This window comes from Strix aluco, chromosome 20, assembly GCF_031877795.1.
Source record: "Strix aluco isolate bStrAlu1 chromosome 20, bStrAlu1.hap1, whole genome shotgun sequence".
In the NCBI taxonomy this organism is placed as follows: Eukaryota; Metazoa; Chordata; class Aves; order Strigiformes; family Strigidae; genus Strix; species Strix aluco.
Genome location: NC_133950.1, coordinates 14,813,365 through 14,832,985, shown reverse-complemented (window position 1 = coordinate 14,832,985; position 19,621 = coordinate 14,813,365). Strand labels below are relative to the sequence as shown.

Below are 19,621 nucleotides of genomic sequence, written 5' to 3'. Positions count from 1 at the left end.
GCTACTGAATACTCCAGAGTACTCTTCTACAAATGGCTGGACATCAAAACAAGCACACAGCTTGATTTAGTTCAAAGTTTTGTGTTATGCATTTCAAGGTTTATCCGTCAATAAGATTGTGATTTTCTTTATGAAAGAAAATGTTAAGTTTTCGTTCTGTTTGCTCTGTAAATGGGTATTGATTGATTTCCTTTATGAATGATGAGCATAAGATGGTTTAACTAATTGTGCTTTCTAGTGCTATGGACTAAGTACTTGAGCAGTCCTTTCTAAAGTACAAGCTTCCATTTCCATTTTGTATGGTACTAACCAGTCTCTTACTGTATGACCATGACCTACTTTGTGTTTGAGATTAAAACTCCCTCATGGAATTGTAAATACTATGTAAGGATGGTCTGTCAATACAGAGCAGAAAAATGAAAGCGAGTAAGACTTTATACTTAATCTCAGTATAGGTATTACAGTATTGTTTTGAATGGTAAGTGAAACTAGGCGAGTTAGAATAATCTCTGGGACCTGTTCATAATTATTAAATGTTTACAGTCAATTCCACATTTAACTGAAAGAATTTAAGTATTATAAAGTTGAATATCATAGAAAACTTACAAAAGTTAAGATTTTACATCTGCCAAATGTTCTACTAAAATAAGGAAAAATACATCCAGGCCTGGTAATTGAATAAAATGAAAAGAACAGTGTTTATTTCAGAAATCTAAAGAATGAAAAGAATAGTAAATTATCAGAGAGGAGGAAAGAAGAGAACGGCTACCCAAAGCATTTCAAAATTTGTGTGGTTGGTTGGTTTAATCTCTCCCTTTGTGACAGAGCCTGGGAAGAAGAATTACTTACCTGTCACTTTGCCTTCCTTAATGAGCCATTTCACAAGTAGGGTTGTGTTTTCTTTCCTATCTTTCTGCTATTTCTCTTCCTTTTGCCTCTGTCCAAGATAAAAGCATGTCTGGTTCTTCGGTAGGGAGGGGTATTCATACTGTGTGTTCTTATCTTACAACTTTATATATAAACTGCTCCAAGATTGGAGTGACAGTGTAAGACAGGTTTGAAGTGTTGGGCCGGAGCCAGTGATTCCTTGCCTGCACGCTCTGCTCTGCATGTTCCAGCAGTAGGAACAAGCTGCATTATTTTATTTCAAACTGTGCTCAGCGGAAGCCAAGACCTTGTAACTGGAAACGTACCAAACTGCGAATTCTCGAAGTAAAGTGAGGGTGGTGTGGTGGTGAGAGGGATTGGTTTCTTTGTTTGGTTTTTTTTTTTAGTTTTTTAACAAAAAAGTGGAAAGCACTTATTTGCGGGTAATTTCTTTTAACTTTGAGAGACATGGCACACTTCATACTTAAGGCTTGAATTTAATATCAGATAAGAGAGAAAATTAAACAGTCCTGGATAGAAGGTCTTTTATGGTGGAACGAATTCTGTGCTATAATACATCATATCAAATTCAAATTTTGATTTGAAATATCCTTAATATAATCAAGTTGAATAAGATTTAGAGGTAAATGAATGAAGCTGTGTTTATTAGCTATTTTATAAACCATGTGTACTGAACGTATGGAAAAATTATTGCTTTTTTTTTCTTTTTTTTCCTACAAAAGGAAACAAATAACTTCTTAAAATGTTAAAGCAATTATTCATGTTAAATTTCTTCACGTATTCTGTGATCTAACTACTCATGAAAATCCAGATATGAACCAAAATGCATAAAACCCTTGTGCTTGGCAGAAGACCACCTGCTGGTGGGAGCATGCTGTTGCAAAAATGAAACAAGAGCTTTCCTTGCACCCAGAGTTCTCTGTTCCATCATAACTTGCTCATGCAGCCCTGCTGCAACAAGGCGTGTTAACTGTTTGTGGTAAGGGCAGCAGCAGGTTGTCTCTCATTATAAAAAGGTGACTTCCATGAAGCCTGATGACTCTTAAAGAGTTAAACTTGTGAATTTCTGTGATGTTTCTGTTTGGCTCCATCATACTGAGCTGAATTCCTTTACCTAATTTTACTCTTATTTTTTGAGTGTTAGTACAAAGCAAAAAATACCATTCTGACATGGCTACTCTTCTGTTCCTGGGAGCTGAGAGCTTGCTGTGTCACTTCTTCCATGTCACAGAAAGGTCTGGTACACAACCTCTTACTCCCTGGTTGGTTTCTGACATGCCTCAGGGCTCTGAGGGTCAGGAAATGGTGGTCCTTAGGAGAAGACAACCTATGATTAGTGCCATTCACCAATGTCCTTGTGATGCAACATGGCTCAGAACTTGCACAGTTCTTGTTCTACAGCAGTCTTACAACTATTGTTCTAAATGTACAAGCACTTCCCTCCCAGGAGCTCTGTGGCTGTCTTTGTGACCTGCCAGTCTTGACCTTCATACACAGCCTTTGCAACAGCCAGCTTTAATTCTTGTGTAGCTCAGTCTTAAGCTTTCTTCTTTGTTTTTAGTCCTGAGTAATGCAAGAAAATGATCTTACAAACACACAAAAGGTGGTCATTTTTGCCAGTATATGTTGCACATTTGTAGCCATGTACTGCATCTGTAAAGCTGTGCAGTGTATACACATCAGGAGAGAGAGTAAAATGCACTGGAAAATGGCCTATTGTAATTCAACATCAGTTTATAACTTTTATATGTGTGACAAAATCCCATTGATTTCATTTGCTCAAATAAGGCTTTTAGAGCATTAAATATAAAACTGCGAAAAGTGAATTACTGAATTGGTGTCTGTCTTACACAGCTATCTTTTTACGTTCTCTAGCAACAGCTGCAGGAAGCTGAGGTAGTGGAACTAATCTTATTTCAAAATGCTGGATTCCTATAGTTTTGACAGTTGGGCATTTCTCAGGCTGCCTTATTATTAAGTGCTTGTTTTCTGTATGGCAATCACTAATCAGGTGAGGTCTCCAGCAAATATGCTATTTCTTTTTTTATGAGCCCTTATCTTGGCAGAGTTGAAGGACAGTACTGGTGCTTACCCATGGTAGTATGTTATTTGAATTCATGCCAGATAGCAAGGTGGGAGTACATCTCAAAAATAAGTGACAGGTTCTGCTCAGATGTCTGCAGTGTTGAGCATTATGTCTGTTTAATCTTTTCTTGCTGAGTTTTAAAACCAATGGGAGGGGGGCTTGGAAGGGGCCTTCTTGGATTCCTGAGTTCACTCTTCTACAACGGCAACCATGTTATATAATAACGCCAGGAAATAACCCATTTGATCCTCATAGAAATGATTTTTAAGTAAGAATTAAATTTTTAAACAATATTTTTTCCAGACATCTTTTTGATTTGGAGAACAGAAACAGAAAACATAAAGGATTTAGGAATATAGAGGAAAAACTACAGTGGGAAAGCACGCCCTTTTTTTCTGCTGCGTATTTTGGAGCTAGGCTATGCCTTTCGTCTAATCTGTGAGAGAGGAGCATCATCTCCAGTAGGAATAATATAAAGATAAGTTGAAATATAATGGGATAGGGATAAATCTTTAGTGTTTCATGAGTCATATAGAATAAATTCAAGATTTTGTAGCTTCTAACTTTTGCTTTAATTAGTGACCCAACATACTAATATTTCCATCCCATATGGACCATAAAATAATATTCAACTACTAATAAAGAGCTTCTTACTGAGAAAGACTGAACAGGTACTTGCTCAGATACTTCCTGGACCCTGTCTGCTTCCAAGATGCTATTTCCTTGGGACGGTGGTTCAAATCTGGTTTAAATTCTTGCATAGTCTCACTTACGGAAACACGTTATCAGCACTGGGGTACTTCTGAGCTTTGTGCACCCTGTTGTTATGACACTTGCCAAATCAAGCACTGCTAAGGTGAGGAGTGACTGCAGCTTTCAAGGGAGACAGAAGTGAAAATCTAAGGGATATTAAAAGGAGGATCAGACAAGACTGTACCCCCAGGTTTTATCAGTATGTCTTGAGAGAGTTTAATGAAATTGTGGAGATACTGAAGTGGGTGTTAAAGATGGATAGAGATGAAACAGTACTATTTGTGCAGGTGAATGTCACCAGTTCAAGAAGATTTTTGGCCAGATTATCTATGGTTCAATATGGTAAGGAATGGGTAAAGAATACAAGCCAGGAGATGAGCATAATAGATAAGATAGAAACTCGGGATGCAAACAGATTTTGTTTGCAGTTGTAGTAAGTGGCGCTACTGTACCGCAGTGAGCAACTTTCTGTGTAGAGAGGCTGCACACCAAAATGCAGCTGCTGAAGTCTGAAGAAAGTAAGATCAAACTAGATTCTAGACAAAGGAACACAAGAAGAGATATGAACCTGAAGAATAAGGTCTGATTTCAGAAATTTTTATTTGGAGTTGAAAGTTGGGTGTGATAGCATTCTCCCTTAAAGAAACTACAGTTCTTTGAGCTATATTTTTATGAAAAAACTCGAAGTCTGTCACAATGAGGACTAGAACTACTGAATTCATAAACAAAGGCTACTGGGGAAGAGTAAATACGACCTTTGCAAAAGAAATCCATGCCTCAAATCTTAAAAATCTTTAAAAATTTAGTTAAGATTGAACAATGTTGAATTCTTCAAAGCTATTAAATTTTCATGGCACAGGGGAGTTTTATCCTCTTGAGGGTAAACAACTGGCTAAAAGGTTGAGCGAATAAGGGTGAGAAAAAATTACCAGCTTTCCTAATCCTGGAGCTGCTAAGCAGTCCAGTAGTGCTCTATTCTGGAACCTGTTCGATGTCCTCATGAAATGCAATTTTTAAAAAGGAGTGAAAATGTTGTAGCAGTCATTCTGTTGCATAGCATGGATAAATATGAAACAGTGGTTATGGGAGAAAACACTTCTAACAATGTAAGCAATCATGGTCTGAATAACTGAAGTAATTATTACCACTCAGAAGGAGATACTGGAGTTTTTTTTAAAAAAAGAGAGATTGATCTATGAAAATGCCAGCTTATTACTCAGTTGAAGGCTTAGAAGCCAAGAAATTATTATGAAGGGAGTAGAGAACAAAAAAGAGGGCATAATGCCACTAGATATGTTCATGGCTTGCCCACATTGTGAATATTGCATGAGTTCTTATCTACTCCAAATAAAAAAATGATAAAGTAAACCAGTGAAGAGTACAGAGAAGGGTAACAAGAACAAGCAAATATACAAAATAATCTCTCAATTAGGAAAAGATGAGTAGATTGAGCTCTTCACTCAGCCTGGTAAAGATACTAAGGAGGTAGTGAACTTGACAGCAATCCAGAAAATGATGTGTGGCCCTTAGAAGATAAGGAGGAGACTTTTATTTATTTATTGTCTCAAAATGCTCAAAGCTCAGAGCACACATTAAAGCTGTGACGGAACAGGCTCAAAATGAAGAGACAGGGCAGCACTTTTCAATGTATTTATTTGAATTCATTGGCACATGAAGTGTGAACTGCAAGCTGGTGGGGACTGAGAAAATGGGAAATACCAATTTTATTGATGAATGTGTTAATCAGTGGTTTTAGTAATTTGTGTCGACCACTGTTGGACAGAACACTGGGAGGCAAGGGATTTTTGATCTGGCTTAGAAGGCCATTGTTTTTCTTAGGTTTTCCTTCATTAGGTGATAGGGATGATTTGAACTCAAAAACATTATTAAACAGATTATTCATATATTTTAGCCACAATAACAATATCTCTCAACTAGGTACAAGGTAAAGCTTAAAATTCTGGCTTTTCAACTTGAGGGGTTTTATGTCTGAAATTTTTATCATTAAAGTCCAGTGTGGGTTTACACCTGGAATACTGGGTCTTAGGTTCTAAATGATTTTTAAAAATCTGTGTCTATTTTAAGCTGTAAATTGCAAGGTATATTTCAGTTCATCTTCACAGTCACTCTTCTGCTTTGAAAAACACCTGCTTGCAAAAGCTCATACCTCACTGTGCTTCTTAGCTGAACCACACTGCAGAGGAGCACAGTAATTCTCCCCCAAAATCCATGTTCCGTGGTGCGTTCTCATTGCTTATCCAGATCTGAATTGTTCAGAGGCTTAAAAATAACACATGCAATATGTGCCTGTCTTCCATCTTCTTGCCTAATGACCTGCATTTTAATCAGAAAACCAGTTCTGTTACTTACAGAAACTGCATTGGAATTACATATAGACTTTGGCATTGAGCAAAAGCCAAACTGCATCCAGAGTTGCAGCTGATTTTCCCTGACATGGAGCCTTAAGAGACTGTATTAGCTCATCTAGACCATTTTCTTTACCAGTCGTGGGCTCCCTATGACGAGGTATATAATTCAGTATCTGTCTTAATGGAAATTAATAATAATGAGGGTCATCTTTTTTTTTTTTTCTAAATGTTACATCACATCTAACTGGATTAGGATTAACGTCACAATTTGTCTTTGCTTAGTTTCATCTCACACAACTTCAGGCCCCCACAAGGACCTCAGTCCTTTAGAATTTGTCTTTTTGGTATTTGTAAGCAGTGTTCTTCCTCCTTCCTGTTGTCCAGACAAGCATTATATGCTCGGTTTCATCATACCTTCAAATAACTGGTAGGCTTTTGTTGAGTATCGTTTTCAAAATGTGTCTCACAAGTGAAACATGTTGTAGTCCTTGTGCTGGGTATCATTTGAGATTAAAAGACACTCTAAACTGCAGAACACTGTCAGGGTGGATGTGATTGCCTGTCACCTCTTAGTCTTTTCCTTGTATGTGTCTATTTGTATGAGTGTTCAGAGTTACTTATTTATTTTCTATTTTCCCAAGTGTGTGTTCATGTCCTCTTCTTATGGTATTTTGACTATAGCTTTTGCTGAGATTTCCTTATTGAGGATTACCACCTTCTCCATTTTAATATCCTTAGTGAATGTGATGAATATCCTGCTTCTTTTCCAAATTATTAATTATTGTTTGAAATAGGATTGAGAGATGTGATTTCCTCCAAAGCTCTGTGAGGATTCTCCCCATGGCTTGACTGGCACTTGGGATTGCTATTTGTGATCTTTTTCATTCAGTACCTGCCAATGTCAAAACTATTCTGAGTTTTAAAAAATGTGAGAAATTCAATGGATCAAATGTTGAAGGGCAATTAGGTAAAAATCTGTTTAAATAATAAAAATTTAATCACTGAGTTTAATATGATGTATTCTCAGAAACGTATGCCACTCACACTGTATCTTCCTGAATTCAAATATTTTTTCAGTTTGTGTTAGAATTTCAGTGCAGTTTTATGATATTTAATGGATGGTAATTACCAGGATTGGGGCATTTGCCTTTACTATTTTTTATTTCCTTTTGTGTTTTCATTTCCATGTTTCTGTTGCTTTATAGAACACTGGGTGTTCTTTTGAGGTTTTGTTTGTTGAATGAATCATGTTCGCAGCTGTTTACAAAGTCAGTCCAATGACAACCACCATAAACCAGTCATGCTTCACCCTCCAATACCTTTTTTTTTAACAAGAGCGCTGTATATTTTGTAATAAAGCATGTTGATATGAAAGCAAAATTTATTCTTTAGTTATTTTTCTTCTAACTTTACCTTTCTAAGCTTGTTTTTTGTCTTATTTATGATCCTGTTTTAATATGTGTTTTTCAGTTAACTGCCTGCATTCATGGGTCTGCAGCTATGCTCTACCCGATGTTCTGGCAGCATGTTTACATTCCTGTTCTGCCCCCACATCTATTGGACTACTGTTGGTAAGGCTATATATATGTGTGTATGTATATATATTTTATATATGTATATATATCACTTAGATTCACAACAGTTTTCACATTTCCGTATAGTAAGTCTTAAGTCCTCTTATGATGCAACTGTTACTCTAAAAATATATAGGCATATTAAGGAAGCAACCAACTAGTAAGTGAAAAAATTTATTTTCATGGCAAGATATAATTGTCTATCAGTATCTTGAAATACGCTAATATGAGTGGTTACTATGGAATGCTGCAAACTTAGATATTGTGTAATTAAAATCTGTTTTCAGCGTATCTGTGTTAAATGTTAAAATTTGAATTGAGACTCCCAACAGTAGAGGATACAGCGGAGAAGATATTCTCATTTTTCTGCTTTCCTGAACTTTTATTGGGGGTGAAGGGGAAGCTGTTCATTTTCCTGCAGTCATCTTTTATTATCAGCCTGGTAACAAGGTATTTACCTTGTTGAGGGGAATGAATAGAAACCTTTCAAAAACTTATTCATTATTGTGATGTAACAAATTCTGGTACAGCCCATGAGCAACCTCATAATGTCAAAGCTGGCCCTCTTTTGACTGGGAGCTTGGGCCAGTTGCCCACCTGAGGTTCCTTCCCACCTATTCTGTGATCCCACACTGTCTGGGCGGCCTGAGGAGCCTCATTATTCACTGCTGGGCTCTGCAGATTAGCGTGTTGTCAGGCCTGTGTCTGGGACTCTGTGGTTAGAAGTCTGTCCGCAGTGCCCCTCAGCCTCTCAGTTTTTACTTTCTTTTCCAGTGCAGAGTCAAGCAGTTTAGCCTCATCAGCCATGACATCTTCTCTCCCGTTTGCTCTGCACGGGAATGGTGGATGAGCACTCTTGAGTAATTAACAAAGAGGCAGTTTAAGACACTGCTGCTTTTAGTTGCTCAGCTGATAGTTACTCTTCCCACGCTCAGTGTGTGTGACTTGCCCTTTTTTATTCCCTCTGTGTACGTAGCAGGGAGATGAAGTTCACCCAGAAAGAGTGGCCTTACCTCAGGCTTCCTAGAGAAGTTAAACTTGCAAGCCCTGTTAGAGACTTAATGGAATTGTTGCCTGGGCATGCAGGGATGGAATTAGGCCAGAGCTTGGCTGGAGTTAAACTGAGGGATGTAAAAGATAACAAGAGGCTTCTACAGACTTGGAAGTGAAAGGAAAGCACAAGGAAAACGTGGACCTGCTGCTGCATGGTCATGCAGCCAAGTGATGAAGGACACAAAAGGCTGAGGGACGCGGTGCCTTTGCCTTTACTGGCAGGGCCTTCCAGGTCTCCCTGTGTAGCAGAAATGTTTGTGGGAGTGGGGTGCTTAAAGCACTTCTGGGAATGATTTGAAAACATAGCCTCCCTCTGCTCCCTAGCATTTTAAAAAGTCCTTCTCAGAAAAAAACAAACTTAAACTTACTGTGTCATACGATACCAGGTTTGAAGTGTGGCTCTTAGCGTGGAGGTTGGCTTGTTTTTTTAGAGAGTGATAGTGTTCTGTGTGACGTTTTCTCTGCATTTAAGCAAGAGCAAGGAACCAGCTAGGATAACTTGCAATTTTAGGCAAAGTGCTAGGAACTAAAACATGTAGATTTAAAGGAAGCTTGTTCCTCTGCAGGTGATTTAAATGTTAAGTATGTGCCTGTGTGGAGGATACACAGAATGGAATCTAATGTTATCTCCTGTGGAAATGAACCTTCAATTTACTCACTGCCCAGGAAGGGCAGATCCTAGCCATTTGCACTGCCAGCAGGTGCCCTTTCTCTGCATAATGGGCTTCCATGTGTAATTAACACATGAAGGCTGCTGCTGCCAGCTTTTTCTTCAGGTACATGCTGCTAGGCGTTTTCAGGACAACCGTGTGGACCACAAGAGGCTTTTACATTGGTTTTGAAGATTAGGTATTCATCAACTTTCTGACAAAGACATGTTAAAAGGGGCAAAGTCCAGATCCCGCAGTTGGGAGCAGAAGTGTGCGAAAAGCAAACACTTGGGCAGTGTACCCAAGGAAATAAAGGCACAAGTCATTGAGCTCTACTGAATGAATTCTTTCATGGCATAACACCCTGTCCATATAACGAATGAGCCAGCTAGTGTGTGAAAAGTATGATTTAAAAATGTATAATTATTAGGCAGATTGTAATTGCGTGCTCACAAATACAACAACTGATTACCTTAGCCAGATATGAACTTTAATTGGAGAGGTAGCTACGCACACTGCAATTGAATAAGTCAATTTAGCAACAATTTATGTGCCATAAATATATTTCTCAAAATAGAGTCCATCTATTTTGTAACCATGTGATCTTAGAGATGTCATTTTTGCCTAGGAGGACTGAGAAACCAGCTCCCTGCTCTCTGCTGTAAGGTGGTGTTATTGCTTATTGGTGTCTGCCTCTTCAGGGAAAGGACCCGAGATTATTTTATATAAGAGAGTTTTAATTTTAATTATTGCCTGCTTATTTCTTTTGCAAATATGACATAAGAATTGTAAAGAGTTGAAATGGAAACAAAATTTAAAGTAATGAGAATTCTTCAGTTTTTAGGAATACAAAATACCAGCTTCATTCAGTTGACTGTGTCCATTTATTGACTGTGCTGTCTGATGCTTTTGAATCTTCTCCTGCTCATTTGAAAAATCACAGGAGGGTGTATAGACTGTATTACTTGTGATCTTTGAAAGTTTTTGAAAAAAGTATATTCCACCTGTGATTATTTGCCTTTAATCGTTTGAGTTGCAGTGGAAACTTTTCATATAAAGGAAACTTCTCAGGTCCCAACTGATACACTGACAGCTCCATGGTTGTGAAATTTGAAATTTATTGTATTTCCTGGGGAGGGAAGGGGGAATGCAACAACTATTGGATCTTTCCAGAGCTACAGAATGGTGGAGAGAGTGCGAATGGGTAGAATAACTTAACTCTCCTCCTGCCACTTGAAGATCCTTTTGGCCATCTTCATGTAAGAGCAAGTTCAGGCTGGGTGTGGAGAGTCCCCTGTAGCTGCTTCCCATTTCTCTGTTGAAAGGATTTTTTTAATCTTAGTATTTGCGTTCACCTGCATTCCTCATTCACGAACCTAACCACAAAATTGAAAATGCCAAAACCCTGTATCTTCAAAATGTTTGTCCTCGATACACTTGCTCTTTGTACTAGGGATGCTGAGTCAATAGTAGTGGTGTGGTACTGTGTACATGTATCTGGAATTTCTTCAGTCATCTGATCCCTATCATTTATATTAATTGAGGGTGGGAGGGTGAGAGAGGGGAAGCAAGGGGACGAGTGCTATCCTTTATTCTTATTTTTTAATTAGGTACCATTCTTTGATATATTTTCAGCCCAGGGAAAGATTTTGGGTGGAGGACACTAGAAATTGGTGGGAATCCTATCATTAGATTTCACACCTTAATGCACAATTACTTGTTCCTTTGAATACAGAACAACAGGGGAAGCATATGAAGCACTGCTGGTTGTTTTTTTGGGTTTGTTTTTTAAAGAAAAAGTACATGCCAGCAGGTGCCAAAAGTACTGGTTAATGAGATACTGTCACCAAGCATCAGTAGCCAAGCACATACAACTACTTAAATTTGGCCAGATCTTGTCCATCTATTTTGTTGTTGGGAATTTAAACATTTCTTGATGTGAAAGAAACAGTCTATTAATTTTCCTCACTACTACTTCCAGTTTGTTTTTCATGTGGCATAAAAACACTCCCACTGTGTCTGTTTTCTTCTTTTTTGTGCTCAGTGTCTGTGTTTAAAATTAGCCTGTAAGAAAAACCTGTCTTTGCTGACCTGGTAACATGGCTTACTATGTCCTCTAAGTCCCAGAGCATTGTCACTTGGGTTATTCTGTGAGCTTTTACCAGAAGCAACAGTATATTTTCTGGGGTGATTGAAACAGTCTTTTATATTAGATAGACTGCTTAGCCGCCAACATTAATATATTCTGAGAGCCACCTCCTTAGAGCACCCTGGCACAGCTGCTGAACAAACGTTTCTATTGCTGCAGTTGTCCCTTTCTCCGGGAGTTTTTTTAACTCCCTTTCTGCTGTTTTCTAAATCTGCATATAGTTCAATATGCTCCTTTAAGTAAGGTGGAGGGGGTAACTGGAGGGTGAGTACTCCTGCTGCTCAGGAAACAATGATTCCTTCGTCATGAGCCTCTTGGTAGGCATTTCGATTTAGCCTGGTACATCTGTGTACTCACTAAAAGCTCTTGTAGTTGCTCTTCTGGTTTCTTAGCTGTATGTTTTCTACATCATTCCAATTTATACAGTCAAGTTTCTAATTTGCATCAATTACCCCAATAAATTTCAGATTGAATTCTGTTGCATTTCAATGAGTAATCTGAAGAGAAATCAGGAGGCTACCTTAGAGAGTAAAGTACTACTGGTGTGAACGAGCAACACATTAAGTCAGTATTTGTACATCAAGACATGAATTTAGTAAATGTGATCTAATCAATTTTCCTGGAACAATGAAGCAAAATGGTGCAAATCCCTGTGTAGCTGTAAACTATGAACCTTTTTGAGATCCTTGGATTTTATATTACTTTTTCTGGTGAATTGCAGCATTTTTTAAGGGTGGGTTTTTTTCACTTAAGAGGAAATGTCCCTCTATTTCACCTACTTCTCTTCCAATTAGTAGTTGCCCACCTCTTGGGAGCATAATTAAGAGGTCTCTAGTTAGCCTAAGGAAACGAATTAAAGAAATTGTAAAAATGCAACTGTAATAAATGGGCAATATATAGCCATTAAGTCCACAATATCCATATTCATGCTTATGCATTGCTACTTTAATGATTTGATATTTACCTATATAACTCATTTGATTATAAATAACGCTGATTGCATCGGGAACCACTGTAGCACAAGAGGAGTAATAACCTTTCTCTTTGTTCCAAAAGACTTAGGCAGGCATTTTGTTTAAGCAGTAAATATGCTCAGTAGAATTTGATACTTCTTAATTTTGCACTTAATGAATATTGGCTGCCATCAGACAACTTTGAGTAATTAGTAGTTGTGGTTGTAAGAAGCCCCAGGACTGAGGAAGTGTCAAGTAGTAGGTAAAGACTGGTCTGAAGGGCAGGCTTTAATCTGTGTGGGTCCCAGAAGGATTAAAGGTTGGGCAGGGTGTTTCTCCTGCTTATACAGCAGTGCGTCTTAGTGAAGTTCACTTGAAAGTATTGGGAATACACATCTAACCTGATAAAACATTAAAAACTGCTTGAGCATTTCATGGCTCAGGACCTGGATAGCAGCTGAGAAGAACTATTACCATGTGCTCTGAATAGGGAAGAGGAGGCACCCAACGTTCCCTTGTACAGGATGGTAGCTGAGTATTTAAGTAATGGCATGTGATTAACACGTGATAAAGAAAAATGCTGATAGAAGCAATTTATAAAGCTTGACATGAGCCTTCAACATTTAGGTGTGTTTCCTTTTCAGTCAGATCGATGAGTGATGACAGAGGAATATAATCTCTCTGATAGATTTTATTGGAAATATTTATGCTTTTTAGCAGAATTATATTTTATTGAGGTTATTTATGATGTTTGCTTAGTTAACCTTTTGGGAGTATAAGGATATATCATGAGTATAAGGAGCTACCACGGTGAATTATTCTTAAAATATCTTTGCTTTTGCTTTGCTGTTCATGTGTCATTGAACAAGTGTCAATTCTGACAAAGAAAATGAATTTTGGTAAAATTCGGTATTCAGATAACTTGATTTTTGTTATCCGTGGAGAAAACACTTTAAGATGCACACGTGGATGATGAACAGTAATGGGTGTTTTAAAGCAGTTTTGAATAAACAAATTTCCCACAAATGCACCTTCAAAAATAAGTGCTCCACAGATGCATCACAGATCTGCTTTTCTCCACGCCTGTCACCTTTCACACAAACTAAAACCTGCGTGTGTTTCCCTTGGTTCTCTGCTGGGATGTTTGTGGATGCTTCCCATTTGTCACTCCTCTTTGGTCACTCCTCTTTGGTGTCTTTCAGCTGTTACAATCAATGGCTTTTGTGGATAAAACTGAGTTAATTTATTTTCATGTATTCCCATAATCAGGGAAATTCTTTGTTAGTCTTCAGATGTAATCCATTTCTAAATGGTGTGATTCTTCTGCTTCATGTCTGAAATGTGGCCTTTCTTATTCACCTGTGTAATTCCAGACATCTTTGTCCAAGCTCTGACCAGTCAGTCTTTTCCCTCTGACTTCTGTAAGCCAAGCAATTGTTTATACATGTTGAAAAAGTTCTTACAGGAGTTATTTTTGTATGGTTTTGTCAACTTTCTTCATTTACCTTCTACTTTCTTCATCTTCTCTTCTGCATCAAACATGCTATTGATCTTCTGGAGCCCTTCATCACATGTACCTTGGCTGCTTGTCATCTCTGCACCGGTGCCATGTCCCAGTGCCCCGTGATCCCATTCTTCACTCGTGTGTTAAATGTTTCTCAGAGAAATACCCAATGTCATCTTCTGTGCTCTACCTCATTCCCTCGTGGAAATCTCTGCAACTATTCGTAAAACACAAATATTTGCAAACCTAGCACATTATGCTTTAACAAATTACTGCTTCAAAGTTTCCTTTTTCATATTGATCAGCAAAACCTGAGCTGTTTTTCCTATCAGTGGGTATGCTAAAACCGCTCTTTGTAGTTCTGTAATATCAGATTGTTCCTCCTGCTTTCTCCTGTCTGTCCAGGTGTGTGCACTGTACAGCCCATTAAGCACCTGACTGGAGTCCTTCAATGTTCAGCAGTGCAAGTTGAAAGAAATAACAGCTTTCAAAACACTGCTAAAGTCAGGTTACTGCAGCCTTTATGCAGTCCCTGTAGTAGTTTTATATGCTGTATTGCCTCTACGTGTAATGTCTTGTCACTAGAAAATTGAAAAGATGGTTCAGTGCATCTAAAGCTGATCCATGTATCTTAAGCCCTGTCTTTCCTGTAACTCCTTAGGATCTTACTGAGGGTGCATGGTTTTAAGGGTTTAAGCATTCTTATTATTCTTTTGTTGATAAACTGGAGGATTGAAAAATGGACATGATACAGTTAATTAACTTTTACAGGTTCAGATTTTCCTATGCTTGGTGTCAGACTCTACTTTTGGACATGTTAATAAATGGCTGGTTTTCTGGAATACTGCACTCTTCCTGCTTCCTTTCATTACATTAGCCAAGGTTCCACTAGATGAGACATTTGCAGTCTTAAGACTTCCTGCCGAGGTTCAGACTTTGTATTTTTGAGATTGAAGCTGTCGTGTTCATGAAACTACTTAATTAGAAACACATTCATTTCAGTGCATACTGGAGGAGTCTTGAGCAGCATAGCCAGGCACACAGGGAAGTTGAGCATTTGTGCAGCTGGCAGCTGAACCAGTGGTTTATACTTTGAATATAAAATTACTGGGTATTTTCTTGCTCCTGGAATGTGGCCATTGGAAATGAAGAAGTATGGGTGAAAGAGATAGTGTTTGTCACAAATAAAACATGCAAAATGACAAATAAAAATACTCCGTAGTTGAGCAGCAATCCATACGTACTAAGTGTGTATCATGTTGTATGGTAAAAATTTCTGTCCAAGAACTTGGATGTATGTTCTGGTTCTCATCTGTGGAATTCACAAAGAAGCAGAACCTTCAGAGGTTGTACCAAGCTAGTTTGTGATTTAACAGTGCCCCTGGGCTGTCCGTCCTAAGGTGCCGCACCGGGTGAAGCAGTGCGGGGGCATTTGTGCCAGCCTAGGCACTCGGTAAGTCGTAATGGAATGTGATACACGGCGCTTCAGTGTTCTACAAATGAACTTGTAAGTTTTTTGAAGTTACATATGTTTCCTGTCTTCAATAAGAAAAAAAGTGTTTTCTGGTAGAATGTCTAATACAGAGGCTGTTTCCATCTCTTGGTACAGCATCCAACAGAGTAGCAGTCTTAGGGAGTGTATTAATAAACATGATAAATATTAATATGTGTATCAGTAAGGTTTTTTTTTTAAAGGTATTTCTCATTAAAATGAGAAGCAGAGCGATTTTTGCTGGTCTGGTGTCTTGCAGTAGTTTTTTCAGCACTGTACTTCTCTTACTGAGCAGTAGGCACCAGTTTATGAAAGCAATATGGAAGATATTTTAATCCAAGGCAGTACAGTGACATTTCTCTGATTTTTTTCATCTGAAATTGAAAATGAGCTCTTTGAGCTTCTGTATCCAAAATGAAATGAGGCTCTATTTTAAAAGTTGTGTCTGTCTGTGTGCTTTCCGTTTAACAGGCAGTATATGCCATATTTGCAATTAGCAGCTTTGGCATCCTCTTTGATGTGTTCTAATAAGCAGTGCAAATATAAGCTTTCCCTGATTAGTTGAGTGGGAGTCCTGTAATAAGCTTAATATTAGAAATACTGTATACACAGAGATACAACTTTCATTCAGTATTCTTCTTGTGTTGTATAGTCCATGTTGGTGTTTGCTAACACCATGGAAGAGAAGACGGAAAAGATCAATCTTTCTCTTAAACGTTAGCATTCTGTTTGATAACAGAAGTATCACACCTGTGTTTGAGGCTGCAGATTTGGCCTAAGAGCCTCTTGGTGTATTTCACTTTTGTGTTCTGAAGAGAATAATGGTATCAGCATAATTCTGGAGTTCATCAAAATCTTCAAAAGTAATTTTTATTTTTTCTTTAATAAATGTAAACATTTCAAGATTTATACTTAAAAATAAATGATTTAAAATGTGTCTGGACCCATATTCAAAGATTTTAAAACTTGTAGTACCAGGTTATAGGTATTCATTAAATTAACCATTTGAGACTACAACAGGATCAATTTTTTAAAGAATACTCCTAGGAAAAAGTCTGGGTATTTTTTTGAAAATTGTAACAAAACATTTTGTTTTTTTTAAAACAAGACCCTAATATTATAGATATGTTTAATAGCTGTCTTTATGTACCTGTCTTAACTTAGCCACTTAGAAACTCTGATAAGAAAAATTCAAATCTTACAGTAGTGAGAGGACAGTGCATAGTAAAAAAAGTCTTTCAAATATGGAATAAAATGTTGTTCACATGTGGTTTGTTTATACGTATATTTATATATATTTTATTTTTTTTAAAGCAAAATCTAATCCAGTATCCTGGTATTTTCCTGTAGCTAATTTTAAATCATATGTGTTAATCCAGTGTTATAAGACTGTAAAACTAGTGTTTTTCCTCATTGCAGTGCCCCGATGCCCTACCTCATTGGAATACATTTAAGTTTGATGGAGGTAAGTCTTTCTCACCATTTCTGAAACTATATATAGTTTTATGATTTAGAGCCAAATTCTGCACGCAATTATACATTCATTCATATGCTTAAAAATGAAATAATCCTGTTAATTTGGGAGTGCTGAGAGAATTGAAGATAAGCATACATGAAAATGTTAAATCTTAAGGGAGTTTTATTTGATACCTTACACTCTTCAGGCATACTTTCTGTTTGCAGTTCAGCAGTCGGTGACGAGCTCACGTTGTGTTCCCCTCTCCACCCTGTTGCTTCATTTAATCAGTTTACTGCCTTGGTTTGACTCTGTATTCACATAGGCAGAGTCGATATTAAACCGAAATGTTGACAGTTACAGTTCTCTTTTCGGCTTTTGCAGACAGATTGTAATTTTTTTAATGTTCAAAAGATCTGAAAAGAAGGAACTTGCTGTTAATGTTAACACAAAGCTGGCAGAAAACCAGCCCTCACAGAAAGCTTCACATATAAACAATTCAGAGTAATTCATGTGACTTTTTAAAAACTCTAAAAGTGGAAATAGCACATTTGCTTTTGCTTCCAGTGCTGGTGAAGCAGTTGATGACTTTCCTCAAAAGTATCTGGAGGACAACATAAGCTATTAATTTAGATCCCTATGAAAATCCTAGTCCTTATTAATTGTGCCCCTTTACACAGGAAGTCTGAGCAACGAGTGTATGCTCCATGTGGGAAGAGGTATTCCAGCCCAGAAAGCACTGCCTCTTTGTGGGCTCTCAAGTTAGCAGGCAGTGTCCAACTGGTGGGAGTTGCAAATGCCCTTGAAAGTTAATTGACTTGTGCCCATTTTAGATACCTGCGTTTGGAAATTTAGGCTCAATGTTTAGGATACATAACAATTTACAGAGCTGAGTTTTACATCACATAATCTAATGCATGTTACTAGAATCTTTGTTCTTATATTGTCGATAAAAATGTGTAATTTCTCTGGAAATATTGATCAAACCTATTCTTTCAGTAGGGCATACATATGTAATAATGATCCTCTATGGCTTTGTGTGTTAAAACTTAGTGTGCTGTGTAATTCCAGTGTTAATGTGAAGTAATTTTAGAAGTCACTTTTTTCCTGAGAAGCTAGATGGAATATGCAGGACCTCTTTTTTTCTTTTTATTTCCTTACCATCCTGGGTACAGATGATTTTTTTAATGCCCTTTATATTGCTAAATAAAGTACAGAATTGCAGTACAATGTGTTAGTGAATAAGCAATTATTTTAAAAGTCAACATGTACGTTTGTTTGCACATCATATGCTTATGTTAGTGGGGTTTCTGATAATTATCCTTGAATACTGCACAGACAGAACCAAAATGATATCTGGGAAGAAATAGTCTAGCATATATTTTTCATATTGATCAAGAAACTTTCTGCCCTGTATCTGTACCAGGTAGTCACTGGCATGCTGCTTATGGTGTCTATCTATTTGAAAAAGAAGGAAGAGACCTGGTAGAGGATGGGACGATATCTCAATACAGATACTTGTTGGCTTTCACAAATATTTTTGCTCACAAAGAGCTGTGTGGTTAGCCTGGCAATGGGTACAGAAAAAAAAACTTAACAATTACACCTTGGAGTTGCTTTGCATGAAGTCTCACTCCTGCCTTGCTGCATAAACCCACACCTCTTCCTTTGTCTCAGTTTTTCAGATTGCAGGGCTCTGTAGGCCTTCCAAACTCCATCTGTAAAAACTCAAAAAAAGGAGTTGTTCTTGGAGAAGCCAATTTTCATCCGTTTTAGTAACTTGTGAAAAAATCTGTTTAGTACTAAATCCAGTATGGCTTTTGAATAGCCGGAGATTCTGGAACACAGACACACTTTGGCAAAGTACAGTTATTCAAAGTGCCTCATGAAATAAATTAAATAAATAAAACAAACTGTCTTCTCTCCTCCCTCTGCTCTTAAGGATAAATTGAATACTTCCAGATAGAAATGCATCTTCCAGCTAACAGTGCTTTTTCCATTGAAAAACAAAATAAAATCACATGGTGGGCTTTTGTATCTGTTGGCAAGTACTGCATAATTTCTCTGTGCCTTGGGCAAAGGAAAGGTGACATTTGTCAAATGAGCTAGACAATTACTAGTTTACCTCTTTGCCTGTTTTTGATGCTGAAAGCTTACTCTCTTTGTCTTTTTCTTCATATGTAGGTATAAAATTGTGTGGTTTATTTGTTAGTATAGCAACTTAGTAGCAAGAGCAATTTTTTTCTCATGATCTAGCAGTTGTGTGTTTTTAAAAATATAATATATTAATTTTTCCATATCACAATAATTTTATAAACTACCACTAAAAACTACTGTCATTATTCAGTCTTAATTTTTCTTTAAATCCTGAAATTTCAGCAGATAGATCTGTAAAAGTGTTTTGTTAATTCACGTGTTCTACTTTCAGGATAAGGGATTAATTCCCCAGTCTTCTGTTCAAGTTAAGGCAGGTGGACTCTTTATCTACTGTAGAGCCCCATGGGAGTAATTGCAGTTATATATAGGCTCATGGTTCTGCTCCAGCAGCTCTGGTTGCAGAATTTGTCGTTGTTGCGTAAATGTTAGTGGAAGCCTAAACTTGTGCAGAGAAAGCTGTGCTGTAAAGGGGAGGGTGAATTTGGAATGTAGGAGAAAAATTATTTTCTAGCTTTAGTGTTGGTTCTGTGGGTTTTT

At 37.5% G+C, this 19,621-nt stretch overlaps 1 protein-coding gene across 13 annotated transcripts in view; it reads left to right on the top strand.

The window, feature by feature from the left end:
- DENND1A (DENN domain containing 1A) overlaps positions 1-19,621 on the top strand; it is a 215,024-nt gene that overhangs the window by 101,328 nt on the left and 94,075 nt on the right. For 11 of the 13 annotated variants that reach the window (XR_012625890.1, XR_012625891.1, XM_074846656.1 and 8 more), the window contains 2 exons: positions 7,567-7,667; positions 16,891-16,936. Coding sequence is in view for 11 of the 13 variants with exons in the window: in XM_074846656.1 (XP_074702757.1) it covers positions 7,567-7,667; positions 16,891-16,936 (147 nt within the window). In the remaining 2 variants the exon portion in view is untranslated. The remainder of the gene's footprint in view (positions 1-7,566; positions 7,668-16,890; positions 16,937-19,621) is intronic. The other 2 variants (XM_074846662.1, XM_074846661.1) reach the window with 1 other exon arrangement.